This window comes from Pollachius pollachius (assembly GCF_949987615.1).
Source record: "Pollachius pollachius genome assembly, chromosome: 19".
In the NCBI taxonomy this organism is placed as follows: domain Eukaryota; kingdom Metazoa; phylum Chordata; class Actinopteri; order Gadiformes; family Gadidae; genus Pollachius; species Pollachius pollachius.
This window is the reverse complement of record NC_136952.1, coordinates 17,821,246-17,836,646: the sequence shown is the minus strand read 5'-3', so window position 1 is coordinate 17,836,646 and position 15,401 is coordinate 17,821,246. Positions and strand designations below refer to the sequence as shown.

At 44.7% G+C, this 15,401-nt stretch overlaps 1 protein-coding gene across 3 annotated transcripts in view; it reads left to right on the top strand.

Moving 5' to 3' along the window:
- The window catches only part of LOC307090545 (KAT8 regulatory NSL complex subunit 1-like), a 39,038-nt gene that overhangs the window by 10,234 nt on the left and 13,403 nt on the right, over window positions 1-15,401 (top strand). For all 3 annotated transcript variants that reach the window (XM_079757250.1, XM_079757251.1, XM_079757249.1), the window contains 4 exons: window positions 12,052-12,193; window positions 12,746-12,814; window positions 14,165-14,265; window positions 14,616-14,760. In XM_079757250.1, the coding sequence (XP_079613376.1) occupies window positions 12,052-12,193; window positions 12,746-12,814; window positions 14,165-14,265; window positions 14,616-14,760 (457 nt within the window). The remainder of the gene's footprint in view (window positions 1-12,051; window positions 12,194-12,745; window positions 12,815-14,164; window positions 14,266-14,615; window positions 14,761-15,401) is intronic.

The following is a 15,401-nucleotide window of genomic DNA, read 5'->3' as shown; positions in this document are numbered from 1 at the left end:
ACAGCGTTGACAGACCTAGTGACCTATGTAGGGTTGGTAGATCATTAGCAACAACAGCTCAGATCTTAGATTTTACCACCCAGGCCTGATGCCTTTTGGACCTTTGGCCTATAAAGACTTGATGGGCTCTGTTGCGAGACACGGCTGCATTTGTTATGCACTACTCAGAAACCCCACTATATTCATCTTTCATATACATAATGCTATGGGATTGGTCACTTTAGTATGTTTGTGTGTCATAAAAGCATACTCAAAGCTTAATAGTTTCTTTAGTCCCTGTGCTGATTTAGCAATGTGGCCCACAGCTGAGCGTTTCCGTTAATCATACAAATATCGGTGAATCTTAGACAGGGAAGATCAAGAAGGACGTGTATTTACTGGACGTTTAAAAAATAACGCTGCGGATTGTTTTACGATTTTACATACGATAACTTGCTTCTAGAAAATGCACCTACATTTTGAAAAATACAGTATATAATTAATACTGGATTAAAGAACTGCAAAATAATCCCTGTAATGAGTACAGCAAAGTGATATCTTGCATTGGCTTGATACAGTGGTCGTACTTCCCAGTACCCTATCTAAAAAAATAATGCTACATCTTCTATAAGCTGCAGGAGCGGTAAAATGGGGTTACATGTTTCAAAATACACCATATAAGCCAACCCATAGTATAAGTCGCATCTCATTATGCATCTTTGCCCAAAAACCAAATGCTAGCGTTGGAAACGTCACTGAGTAGTTGGAGATAACGCTGAATCAAGCCTAAGTAAAACCCTGAACTTTTTGATGGATTCAGCAAACAAGGCATTTTTCATTTTGTAAGCAATTAGTTTAGACGCCTTGAAGGAGGCCTTGAATGACTGCTCATTGACGGTCTTCCTGTTTTTTTTGTCAGTTATGCGGTGATGCCAATGTTCATCTCTTATTGAGGTGATATTCTTGCAAACCTCCCATTGAAGATTTGCATATGGGCTAAACATTGTGACGGCATTAGTTACCTCATGCTTTATCACTCAAACTCAAATCCAGTGTTTCCCATACAAAGACCAATGTGTGGCGCAGCGCCACAGAATGAACACCGATTGCACAAATTGATTCTGCTTTTTTTTTTTTTTTTAAATTACACGATTTGGAAATATAAATATCGTTCCGTTCATTCGTCTCCGCATAGCACTCTTTCTCACTGTCATTCTCATTCACAAACGTACACAGAGACAAATCCGCATACATGCCAATGGTGCACGGGTACACTACCACTTATTGGATAAACCCACGTATCACAGATACATGCACACGCACCGACAGCGGATTTTCCCGCTCCTCCTCTCAACGCGCCTACAAAGGAAAACCCGAAGCAGCGGGATATTTGCGATTGATGTGAAATGCGGTTAAAGTTTATCCATATTACGGTGTAAGACCCCAAGTCCGATCTGCCGGCGATTTGAATTCGCTGTGCAGTCCACTTTAAATTGTGTTTTGTGCGAGATTGCTCGATTACGCGAATGAGCAAACGCAAAATGCCCCCCCCCCCCCCCAGGACTCCATCCCCCACCCACCCACCCCCCAAGGTGTCCATGAGCAAGGCACCTAAACGTCACTGCTCCCAACCAGCTGGCTGTCGCCTTGCATGGCTGACAACGCTGTCGGACGCCGTAGGCGCTATAGAAATGCAGTTCTTTTTCCATCCATTTACCATTTCTCTTGAAGGGGATGTAGTAAACAGGAAATGGTTGAAAAACAACAACCTCTGTGGTCCATCAGGGGTTGTCATGGTGGCTGCTGTCGCCCTGGTAGAGGAGGGTTGTCTGCATCCAGACCGGACTTTATTAACACCTGTACTTGTAAGAGGATGTGGATTGCAAAAGGAGAGTCTATCATTTTTTGCTTGAAATGTCATCCATGTTGTAGCACATGCAGAAATGCTCCGTAGTAGAATATCAGATGTGGCCAGGGTCAAGTATTATATCTAATATTCTTTTTTTTTTTTGTTGCGTCATTTCTTTTGCCACCAAAAATAAATTTATATATTCTTTTTTTAATTTGTTTACTTGTCAGGGACAATGCATCACACATTATTAAATACACAATTATCACTCATTTCCATAACAATGTGGATGTAGATGTGTTGCATAGAAGGTTTTTAGCCAGTTGGCTAATTTGCAACCCCAGTTCCTGGTCAGGTCTTTCTCAAAAAGATAATCTGAATAAACTTTCTAAAATAGCTACATAGTGTGAGTTACACAGTCATGAGTTACCCCATTGCATGAGCAGCGCACTGTATGCATGTGTGAATAAACTTAAAGACATAAAGAACATCACAAAACAGCACATTACATAACATCACATGCCGCTCGCACCCACTCACCTGCACCCACCCGACTGAAGGGGGTCTGGGCCACTACCCAGACCCCGCGCCACAAGGCCAGCCCTGGCAGGCATGCACCAACAGCCATGCATCTGGCACAGACAATACATTATAACAAGGAAAAGTGTGTGTGTGTGTCTGATCCTTGTATGCATGCTTGGGTTGCATTGTGCTAATTTTGTATTCTATATAAAGGAGGAGGCTCTAGGGGGGTGTTGTGGCCATGGCTAAATTATGTGTTTATGGACATTAGCTTTATCAACTTCTGTGACATTATCAGAGAAGGACATGTATTGCTTAATCTTTCATGTAGGTTTGGGATATGTATTGCCGGCAGGAGGCGGTTGGGGCTCGATACCAATGCCTGCCTTTGTAGATGCATGGTGGAACTACCCCCCCAGGGCTTACTCTAACCCTACTAGGTGGTAGTAAAGCTAGATGCATGGTGGTGCTACCCTCCCAGGGCTTACTCTAACCCTACTAGGTGGTAGTAAAGTAGATGTATGGTGGTGCTACCCCCCCAGGGCTTACGCTAACCCATGGCTCAAAAGCTAGAGATTTCAGTAGCACAAATACAGATTCAGTAGCACACAAGTGGACCGTCAACACTATTTTAGAAATACACTGATACCACTCCCTAAATGTTTAGGGGGAGGAAAGCCAGTTAATCATAATTATACAGAAATAAATAATAACAAATAAGAGGGATAAACACAAGGCTTCACAACTATGTGATATAAGGGACAGGGTAGACTAACACAAAGGGTAATCCAGGAAGACAACATGTAGGACAAATGGAAGAGCAGCAAGGGTCCGCTAACGATATATAAAAATAATGTCACATTTAACCTTATGGTACATCATTCTGTTGTCTAACTCTTTCATTGAATTTATCCAAAAAAATATATGTAGATGGGTAATGCATTATGCCACCTTAACAAACCATCCAACTGCATGAGTTTCTTATTGCTGTCTAACAATTCCGGTATTTAATCAGCAGATGCATCCAGATGAATTGTGTTTTTATTAGGGCTAATGTTTAGTCCAGGGTACTTTTTAATTCACCTATTCTGTAGAAATTCTGACCGAACGATGGCTCTATAGAGAAGAGTGCTGCTGCCTGTCTCCTTGCAGGATAACACCGCGAGACACACACTCATACCAGGCTCAGGTCTTTAATTCACAGCATTACAATTCATGTCGTCTGTTTCCTCAGTTGTCCTCATTATGGCTGGTTGAGCCAGTATAATTAACTACCAGAAAGTACACTTGTCCATGACAAAGTAATGTAATGTCATTTTTCGCTGAATGTAGAGATGCGTATTGCTGTTGATAAATATCTCTTGGCACACAATCCTTGAACAAATGCATATGTGATCAGAACTCTCCCACTGTACACCCCTGCAGCTAGCATTTCATGTTTTTTTTACACTGCACTTACACACACAATTTAGAGGCACAGGTGACCATTAGTCAACTTTAATTTTTTTTCAGAAACTCTAAGCTGTGTACATTGTTTACCTTATCTCACACAAACTGGTTCAGACCTATGGTTCCAAACCAATTCAGCTGAATCTCTGATGCTTGTATTGATTTTCTGATATGTTCTGGTTAATTTCGTTCTGTGTGTGTGTGTGTGTTCTAATTAATAGCCCATAACTTTAAGGTGGTTATGGCGCTTCAGTAAGAAATGGGTGGGCTAAGTCACTGGATGGGAAAGCACAGTTCAGTTCTAGCCATTGACATGCATGCTTGTGTTGCATTGGGCTAATCTTGTCCCAGCTGTCTTATTCGTGTGCCTTCTTGTTTACCAAGGGGCTGCTAGCCACTAGGCCTGTTGTGGGCAGGGCACTACTGTTGGCATGCTGCTACTAGGGCTGGTCTAAATGACAAAGCACAATTGGGGACGAGGGAGAGAAAATGACTCGTTCTGATCACTATTTAAATTGACAGCAGTATTTTAGGTCATTCTGAGCCTGCTTTGCGTTCACTACATGTGCTTGACAAATCCGAAATAAGAACGTGGAGGAGCAGGACAAGAAACGCAGCAGTCCGAGACAGAACAAGAGTCAAGAGATGTGATCTACATTCAAGTGATGAAGGGAAAGCAAATCTCAAAGGAGTTTGAAGGAGTCTTAAGTGTGTGGATATGTGGAAGTCGTTTGATTGCCTTTGATTTTGATGATGGCGTCCAAGGGCGGGGGGCAGCAATACCCTCCTTCCTAGAATACTCAGCCCAATCATTATTATTTTTAATTGTTTATAGTATAGGAAATCCGTCTGAAACAATAGGTCTGCATGTTAACAGACCGGTGGACGAGCAGAGTTACGCAGTGGCTTGGTTTTTGATATTTTATCTTAATATTGTACTTATTTAATTTACTGCCTGCCATACTGGAGATTTCTGAAACGGTAACATAATGTGGTTGTTGGTGTTCTCTTTAATATTTATTTAGTTTTCAGTTTAATTTGTTTTCCTTTCATTTGTATTTAGTTGATAGGATTATAAAAAAAAAAAAGGAGTCATGAAGCATGTGGTTATGGGTACTCATTTCTTTCAAAGAATTGAAAGAAAACATACTTTATCATAAAGTATATCATTATTGAGATATAAGAAGTCCCATGTGGTGATGGAAGATGTTGTCCATATCTCACAGCCCTAGTTGCTACCATACCAGAGATGGCTAAACTATCCTCCGTGGCTTCCTTTGAGAGTGTGGGCATATTGAGATGGAGCTAAAGTCCCCACGTCTTGCATAAATAAGGCTTGTCGGACGGATGGCTGTTGAGCCGTTCTGTAGTGGTTGTAGGGCCCCATCCAAACAGTTTGAGGGGTAAATTTACCAGAGGAGGCCTGGTACCAGAGGTGGAGAGCTGGTAGATGCTGTGGCGGAGTGCTGAACACAACAGGGTTATTGGAGCATGTCTAGTGTGGGCTGCTGTGTGACATTGGGGTAACAGGGTTGCTAGACCCCCTCCCCCCCTGCCTTTCAATGCTACTTGTTCAGCATTACGCTGCATTCTTGTCAGCTTAGCCTCTCCCCTCCTCTCCCTGTTCCTTCCCTGTGTGTTTTGGTTCTGGTTCCTGACACATCTGGATGTGTTTAGCCGGGCTTCAGTTCCCCCACACCAACCCACAGGCGTTACATAACCCCCTTTTATGTAACGCCGGCTGCTGCACTGGCTCAAGTTGACCCTGTCTCCTGGTTCCTGTCCCCCAAACCAAGTCTGTTGCCCTGACCCGCACATGAAACAACCTAGTAAAGGATTGGTCAGGCCGGGTCACTGCTAATGCTTAAGGTTCCCCTCCCCCGGGCTCTGAAGCGATGTTCCGTGGAATCCTAGGGACCCTCTTGCTTCTAAACACTAGCTGGGTGGTGGGAATGATGGGATTCAGTTCCATCAAACAGCTACCGTTTGGAATCAAGATGGCTGCAAGGTAAATAAGGCCTATACTACTGGCATCTCAGTTTTCTGTCCCTCATTCTTTCAACCAATAATTGTGCAACCAAAGCTGAACCCACAGCAGCACTGTGCTGTTTGTTCAGGGCCACCTCGAGTCATGTTCACACCCATTTCTGACAGAGCTGAGTGTATGGTTATGCGTTATAAAAGGATGCAAAGATTAGTTGTATGCAACGTCTTTACTGGCACAAACATTCAGAGATCTGAAGGAGCGTGTAGCCTGGTGCTTGCATTTGTTCATGTGTGCAACATGAATAATAACACGCAAGGGACTGCAGTAAGGAAGTGGGAAGTTCATCAAAGAACAGAGACCATTTCCTTCTGGCTTTATAACTGCAAAAGGCGTGTTTGGAAATGCCCTTTTAAATTCAGTTGGCTCATTGTGAATCTGCTGTTCGTATCATAAAGAAGTTTAAAGCTACGGTAAAGAATTAGAATAAGCTTTGGTAAAGAACAGAACCAGAATAAGGTATGGAAGTGAAAAGAACTAAAATAAGGTATTGAGTAAAAAACAGAATAAGGTATGGTAGGGAACAGAACTAAAGTAAGGTATTGATTAGAAACCAGAATAAGGTATGGTAGAGAACATAACCAAAATAAGGTATTAATTAAGAACCAGAAAAAGGTATGGTAGGGAACAGGGCTAAAATAAGTTTTGCTTAAAACCAGAATACGGTATGGTAGAGAACAGAATAAGGTATAGTTGAGCATAGAATAAGGCAACGAATGGAGCCAGACTAAGTCGTAGACGAAGGTAAGGAACAGGATGAAGCTAAGCCTGACCATATGAGCTGGGTCAGGAGCACCAAGAGCAATGTGCTGACATCCAGCCTGTGGAGGGGGACGGAGGGTTGAGGGGAGGAGGCACAGGGTGGAGGGGACGGAGCCCCTGGTGGAGGTGGTGGAGGGGACGGAGCCCCTGGTGGAGGTGGTTGAGGGGACGGAGCCCCCGGTGGAGGTGGTTGAGGGGACGGAGCCCCCGGTGGAGGTGGTTGAGGGGACGGAGCCCCCGGTGGAGGTGGTTGAGGGGACGGAGCCCCCGGTGGAGGGGACGGAGCCCCCGGTGAAGGTGGTGGAGGGGACGGAGCCCCCGGTGGAGGTGGTGGAGGGGACGGAGCCCCTGGTGGAGGGGACGGAGCCCCTGGTGGAGGTGGTGGAGGGGACGGAGCCCCTGGTGGAGGTGGTGGAGGGGACGGAGCCCCCGGTGGAGGTGGTGGAGGGGACGGAGCCCCCGGTGAAGGTGGTGGAGGGGACGGAGCCCCCGGTGGAGGTGGTGGAGGGGACGGAGCCCCTGGTGGAGGGGACGGAGCCCCTGGTGGAGGTGGTGGAGGGGACGGAGCCCCCGGTGGAGGTGGTGGAGGGGACGGAGCCCCTGGTGGAGGTGACGGAGCCCCCGGTGGAGGTGGTGGAGGGGACGGAGCCTCTGCCGGAGGGGATGGGGTGTTATTCCCATGTTGCGGTCCAGGCCAACTCTGCGTTACTCTTTTTAGTACAGTTGTTGTGTATGATTATAATGAGTGATTTTTTTTTTGTACGTGTGGATAGAGCTCCACACGTCCACACACACACCGCTCCCAGACAAAGCTACACACACCCACACACACCGCCCAGACAGAGCTCCACACGTCCACACACACACCGCCCAGACAGAGCTCCACACGTCCACACACACACCGCTCCCAGACAAAGCTACACACATCCACACACACCGCCCAGACAGAGCTCCACACGTCCACACACACCGCTCAGACAGAGCGCCACACGTCCACACACCTATTCACAAATAGTGTAGTATAGATAACTATAATCTAGTTGACTAGATTTTTTCAATTTATTAGAATATATGGTTTATTATAACATGCCTCAAGCCAGATGCAGTAGACTGGCTTGTTTTTCTTGCAAAAAACTTTGAAAGACATTACAAGCACCTCATGTATGATTTTGTTTAGCCTGCAAATAACATGTGTGTCATTTTAAGACAATATCGGCCAGCCCTAGTGATAAGGTTTACTGTGTTGCATCAAGAATAGCACCTGGGTTTTAACGTTGTGTATGCATAGCTCTTGTGCTGCTATAACTTTGCATCATGAACAAACCGCCTTTTGTTTTGGATAATTCTGGATTTTGGTACTGTACTGTAAGTACTTCCATATTTTGTCAATGCAGTGTCTTTGGAAAAAAATTGGTTGTACACTGCGGCTCTGCTGTTTCATTCACTGTATCCGACGGCTACTGACGTTGCGCACGCAGCCCTGACGTTTCATTTCAGCTAGAAAACAAATACCATTTTAATAATGCTTCAGCATTATTAAAATGGTATTTGTTTTCTAACAAATTAAATGGCCCATAAATGAGAGAATAATTGACACCGACTCATCTGGGCAGCTGAGCGCCCTGGCTCTGACATGCTGCAAGGAGGTGCTGGAAGGAGAGGAGAGGCCGCTGGTGGTTGTTTGGGGAGAACCCAATGCAGTGCCTCAGTGTATGGAGTGTGCTCTCATCGTCTCAGTGCAGCAGCACAGGGTGATTAATGCTGTCATGCAGTAGTACAGTATTTCACCTGCATAGTGTTGTGGTGGGAGGCCACAGACCATGGATCTAGGGAGGGAGATTTTCCTCTGGCAGCAGCTGTATGGGTGGACCCCTACTGAGATCTCCTCATGCTGTAGTTCCTGCTCTAATGGGTGCTCCATTTATGGTCTGCACCGCAAGATCCATGCAGAAAAGTCTTGGGGTTTCTTTAGATAAGTAAATTAGCTCCTGGGCTCGGGCTGAGTGCTTATTTCTACAGCTGTGCAAACTTGTCCCCTTTCAGTGAAATTCTGCCTATTTATTTGTAGATGGTTCATTGACATGGATGGTGTTGATCTTAAAGATAAGTAGAGTCATCAGTGTGTAGCTGTGTGTACCATTGCGTTCAGCCACTCTGCTGAGGCACTTTGATTTGAATGACACAAACTATTCAATACCTGAATCCCAATCAAATTTAAAAAAAACGTCTGAGTTGCTAGGCAGAGATCCCTGATAAATATCAGATCCTTTTATTGTTCCTCCAATCTTTTTTTTGTTTGAGAATACCTGGCTAACTTGGACATTAGACTGACACTCATTAGTTTAAACCCCAGCTACTTCTTGCATGTGGAGGATTTATCTCCCTATTTATCAAGTCACATAGGCCTGTACAATCAGAAGTCAAACGATCTTTTGAGGGGTTATACGAGGACAGCCCTACATTTTGGTCTGATATAAAGTAGTGTATTTTAATAACGGGAACAGGGACGATAACCTTTTAAATTATAAGAAGGAAGGAATAATAACAAACCAATGAGTATGTGAATGGCAATTTGTGTCCCACACAAGAATCAATATGGTTAGTTAGTTTGGCTGGGCTATATCGCATCATTTGAGTCATGTAAAAATGGTTGTTGTATTGCCAAACCAGTGGTATAAAAAGCTTATCACTGCGGTAAGAAAACAGCCACACCGGTCCAGCCTAGACACATGGCTCCATGCTTTGAGAGTAGGCCTACGTCACATCATCACTAAGCAAATGGGGGTTTGAACCTTCTGCCATGCTTTCAGAAATTGCATTGCACGACGAGCGTGATAAACCTCACATGCCCAATTGTGGTGACTGATGCCATGAAAGAAAAACATTGCTGCCTGTTCCATTCTGTTTATTTAATTACCAACCTGTTATGATTAATAGGAAGAGCTTTTTGGTGTATTTGGGCCTCATGTAAACATCGAAATGGCCTCTAAATAAGTACATTTTTAAAACCCTATTCTCCCCCCTACACCACACACGCGTGCGCTTGCAGCAACCTATTATTAAAATCGCTGCAACTGACTAATTGGGAGAGCCAATTAGTCAATGTTTTTAATATTCAACCTTTTACTTGACAAATGTTATTTTTTACCATTCCAAGCAAGGTTTTCGAGTTTCCTGGGAGACATAAATAACAGGCCAACATACAATAGTTACGAAAAGCAGACATTGTAAAATCACCAAATATTTGATATGACATGCACATAATTTTTCCCTCTTTCCTGTGGATTAAACACACGTTGACATTCCAACTGAATTAGCATAGTTGTATGGAACAAGATATCATTGCATTTGGGCTCTTCACATTTGTGACCATTAGTGAAATTTTAATAAAAAATGCAATCTGGGATACTGAACGGCACCACCACCTGTGTGGACTGGGGACCCCCTGCATTACACGGGGTTGCCAAGAGGGATAGGGGAGTGGACGGGGGCGGGGACAGTATGGAACATGGTTGAAGTTATTTGTGGCCATGAAATGCCCATGAAGCATTGAAGAGCTGTTTGTGTTTCCATCTTCAACAGTGAGGCTGGAATATTGTATGGAACGTGTTCACTGGTTGCCAGTTAGACTATAGCCAGAGTCTGTCTAGCAGCTGAAAGGCCCTCTGGATACCTTTCCTCTGTCGTGGTCGGAGCTCTCTGAAGGCCCCCCTCCCTGGCTAGTTCAGTTACTGGACACACCCCACCCTCCTGTAGGCTGCAGTGCTAGCCTGGCACCAGCCCCTCCTGCACCCTGCGGCCTATCAGAGGCCTCTAAAGCCGTCTGCTCTTCACACGCTGCCAGGGCCCCTGAGCCATCCGTCTGTTAGTCCATGGTGTGTCCTGCCCTCCGTCTCTTCAAGCGGCCCACAGTTCACAGGAGGACGCATAGAGGAGTGGAAGCTCTGTGGCCACCGTCAGACTTGTTATTCTCATTTTCCCACAGCACTGACGGCTGGGCATTTAGCTCGATACAGCGCCCTCTGTGAGCCGAGAATCTTTCCTCTTTCCCCTCCTCTCTCTGCCCTTTTGAAGGGAAGAGATCAGGAGTGTTTGCCCCCTGGTGGTCAAAGTGAAACAACACAACAATGAGGTTCATGGTTGGTGCTGGCCCCTACAGGCTGGCAGCGGAAATGCTTTGGAGCTTGTCAAACAACACACTGCATTGTGTAATGTGTGAGAAACGGTGCTTCCAGCTTATTGTTAGAGCAATTGAGATGTAGTTGAGGCAAGCCGATCTAATCTTATTTTCTATTGTCCTATGGCTTTTCTGCCTTTGTATACAGGACAATAGGGGTGGGCGATAAGTTAGTCCCCCTCATCCACGAACAGCCATTCTCTATGTTGCCTTCTGTGCAGCGGTTGTCTACGTGAGAGAGAGGGTTAAGCTTCCAGGATAGTTATATTTAACCCCACGGTGTGTTTGGATGTGTGGAGCTTCTTCTTTGCAGCGGTTGATGTCTGCATGAGAAAGAGGGTTAAGCTTCTAGGACACTTGTAATATAATGCAGAGGTGTCGGTGTGTGTCCTGGCGAGCGGTTGATTATGATGCGTCCGAGAAGGTTAAGCTTCTTCTATATACATGGTATATAGCCACGGCTACTCCTTTTCTGTACCCTGAAGCAATGTTAAACTTCATTTAAGTTCAGCCTAATTTTTAAGATATTGACAGAGCTGTGGCGTTACTCTTGGTTTGGAGGTGATGTCATGTTGGTTTTGAAAGTCTCTTGAGGGGCCGGGGGTTGGGGCTAAACTTTACAGGGGTCACCAGTAATGAATGGAGTAATGTTACAATCTTTGGACAATTAAATATATTTGTATTTTACTAAACCGTTGAAAGAATGATTATTGACAAATAATATAATGAAATATAATTGTATTCTGGCTTCAGTCAGCACCCCAAAGTCTCCTATTAACACTTATCTATCGTAATGATTAATCTTTTGACTTATAAAAAGGTATATTGTGATATGGATTTTGGCCATATGGTCCAACCCTACAGCACAATGAAGACAGGCATGAAAGTGTTTCTTTCATAAGGGAAGGAATATTGATCGCTCCGTTGTTAGGGGCCATGCGGACACCTTTCATCTCTTTGGGGTCGGAGCAGGATTAATCAACACGGCGGGTCTTCACAGGCTAGACTCCCGCTTTGAGTGTCCCAGACGAATTGTAAATAAACATGAAACAATGTACTGTAGACCATTGTCCACAAGGTTTATAGTTCATGTAATTTATCGTCTACAGCACAAATTATCATTCAGAATTCAGCTATTGTTTAAGTAACGTGACCAAAGAGCAAAGGTAACTTGGTTGAAACCATGGAAGGCATGAAAGACGTTTAAACCCTGAATGCTTTGGCGTTTACTGTGACTCCAGTCCTGACAGTGTGCCTTTTTCCCCCCAGATGGAAGCGGGCGGAGAGTCGGTACATGGTAGAGAGGGCCGCCATCATCAGCCACTGGAACTGGCTGCAAGCACACATCTCAGACCTGGAGTATCGCATCCGCCAGCAGACAGACATCTACCGCCAGATACGCACCGGCAAGGTGAGCTGGGGGGGAGAGGTGGGGGTGAGAGGTGGGGGTGAGAGTGAGGTGAGAGTCAGAGTGAGAGGTTGGGAGGGGTGGGGGTTTAGGAGGGAGTGACAGGATGGGGTGAGGGAGTGAATGAGAGGTGGGTATAAGAGTGAGGGAGAGTTGGGGATGGGGGGAACTAGTGGGGTATTATGTTGTTGTTGTTTTTTTTTAACAAGTGGAAATGATGGGTATTGAAATGGGATCTCTCGTCATAATAGATTTCATTCATATAAAAGGGGTAATTGAGGTAGCTTGTTATGGTGTAGTAGTGTCACTCTCAGATCATGTGTAAAGTATGAGTCTAATGTAATCCGGCCTCTTCAAGGGGCTGGATAGTTCTCTAGTGCTTAAGGGGTTCCCAATCCCCACTGGATCCTCTGAATAAGTTCATTAACATTGTTGCTATCACCATAAAGAGTTTGAAGGAAAGATTTTGGTCTGTTGGGCCACGTGCTGCACCCCCGATGACTATGAGCAGGTGTTGACTCAATAACATCTAACAGCAGCTCTTTGGGTCTTCAGGGTTCAGTGGAGCTTGATGGTGGGTCTATCGGAGGGCCGGAGCTGAAGACGGAGCCGTCGATCTCTCAGGTAGCGTCACGATGGAAACCCATTAGCAGCGGGTCTTGCTGCTCTCAGACCCGTGGAATATAAATGAAGGCTCTGGTCCAGATGGCTTCGTGTTTCATGTGGTTCATCACTGCTATTCAGCATATTTAAATGAGCTGTCCGTCTTTGCTGGCTTGATTGGGGAAGTAAGAGTCAGGGCTGTTGGAACGAATTTCTCGAGTCCGATTTTAAATCGAAGCGTAAAGATAATGTGTACTAATGGAATTCACTATTCAAATTTTGTTGGCTAATGTAAGGAAATCATACCCTTCTCGCTTCAGCTTACCCGCATGTGAAAACTAATGAGGGTAGGTACTTGTTTGTGCAATAGACTACAGAGTCTGTACTGCATTGAACAGTTATTTATTAAACACTAACACAGTAATCATAGTCACTTATGACAGAGCTGACCTCTAGCATCGCTACAGGCTGTCATCCGTGGTTTTAAAAAGAACAATTGAAGGGCCCTTTGGTAATTGCACTCTTTTACTGATAGACCATTGAAGTTTATTTTCATGGAGGCTGTCAGGCCTCAAGTTTTTCTTGATCTATACATAGAGAGTGAATGAAGTTTTGATTATTTTATACTTTTGTTTAATATTTACAATTAAAATACATATAACGAAATATATTTTAGTGGGGTTTTTTTGGGGACGCGGGGGGTGAAGACATAGTTAAGGCGGCAGGCGTGTGTTGCTTAGGTGGTCGCCTAAGCTGTAAAGTGATGTGGGAAACCCTTGGCTAATATTATATCCTTTGATGCCTTTTGCTAACTTTCAAGAAAGAAATGTGTGTGTACATTGTATAGGTAAGAATTTATAATAGGCTATATTTGAGCATTAAAAATTCAACAATAAGGACTGGCATTTCTTATTACAGAGTGTTATAGATTGACAACACTAGTCAGTTGAGGCTTCTCAATCACCCCAGCTTGTATATGCTTACAAAACCTCCTTTTAGGTGAAACTGTTGGGGTTATTTACAAGCATCAGCAGAAAGATTTAAGCAGAATTGATTTCATGTTCTGTGCTATTGCCCAGGACCTCAGAATATTGCTGTGACTATGTTATTTTTTTTTTTATCTCTCTGAGTAGCAAAGACCATATAATTTTTAACTTCAACAAGTTGACGAGTATTTGCAATCTCTGTAGTCGAGTAACGCTGTTCTTAATGTTATTGAATCAGTTGAATGGTGGTAGTTAGACCTCATGTTGGCAGACGATAAGAGTGTGTTGGTGAAAAGGCGTTTGTAGCACTGCTCCACCTCCACTGTGTCAACGTACGCTGCTGGTGGAGGCGTCGGTCGCTGACTTCTCTTATCTCTCTGTCCAGGATGGAAGCTCGGAGCAGCCTGTCACTGCCCCCACCTCCTCCTCAGACCCCAGCCCCTGGAGGGGCCAAAATGGCCGACCGGTCAACGGTGTCCTTAACAGGTGCTGCTCCCGGTGATAACTGCTATCAGCACTGCCCACCGAGCCCAAAAACAGCTCGGCCACTAAATGCAAATGGCTGATAAGCAGGGCTATCCTCGTGCTGGGCCCCGAGTTTCCGTACATGTTTGATTTAGGAGGATTGTTGTTTGTAAATAATGGGGTAAAACATTGCTAGCCTGTTCCTTTCGCTCAGACTCACCCCTCATTTAGAAGTCTAGTGTTAAACAGTATAGATGGGTTACCTGCACTTGCATTGAGACTAATTCTGTTAGTGTGTGTGTGCGTGTGTGCGTGCGCAGAGTGACGTAAGAGGTTTTGTATTGACTGTCATGTCTCCCTGTGTTGCGTAGGATGATGGAGTCGACAGAGCCGAAGATGCAGCAGCCAGCAGCAGCGCCTGACAGCAGCTGTGTAGCAGCCCGCACACGCCCCCTGGTGGGCTGTCGGCGACGGAGGCTGCTCCAGCCAAGCACTGTGCCGCACCTCCACGGGAAGGTACGCTCTCCACCTGCAAACCCTTGCTGAGGAGCTCGTCTCCGAAGGAACCTTCTGAACTCCCGCACAAATGTTTAGATTATTTACATTTAGGGCATTTAGCAGACTCTTTATCCAAAGTGACTTACATTAAGTACTTCGTCAGAAGCCATTTACACCAATATGAATTGGGTCCTTTATCTATCCCTTGGGGTTTCATTATCCAGTTCCAGCAGCCTTTAAAGACAAAAAAAGTATTTAAAAGTAAACGTATAAACTAATCTAAAGAGAACTGATTGTTCTTCAATCGCTAATTGTCAGATATTTCCATACGTTGATCTGACATCTTATAGCTATGACCATGGTTTACGGGATTTTGATAATAAAGTTACTAGTATCTGGGATAGGAATGGGTCAGAATATTCGATTATTCGTTCCCGAGGGTCATAGTCGATTTTTAACATTTGGACCGTTACCATTTTTCCAATTCAAATAAACAAGAATTAACGGACGGTACTAATGTTGGACAGGTGTCCAGGGGCGTTATCCTGCTTATACCATGGTCACTTGCCATAAACAATTAATTAAGACCATTCATTTATAGGGGGATTATTTGTTTATCAACACGGCGGATGCGCGTGCAGAATGATCGCAAAAAGAAA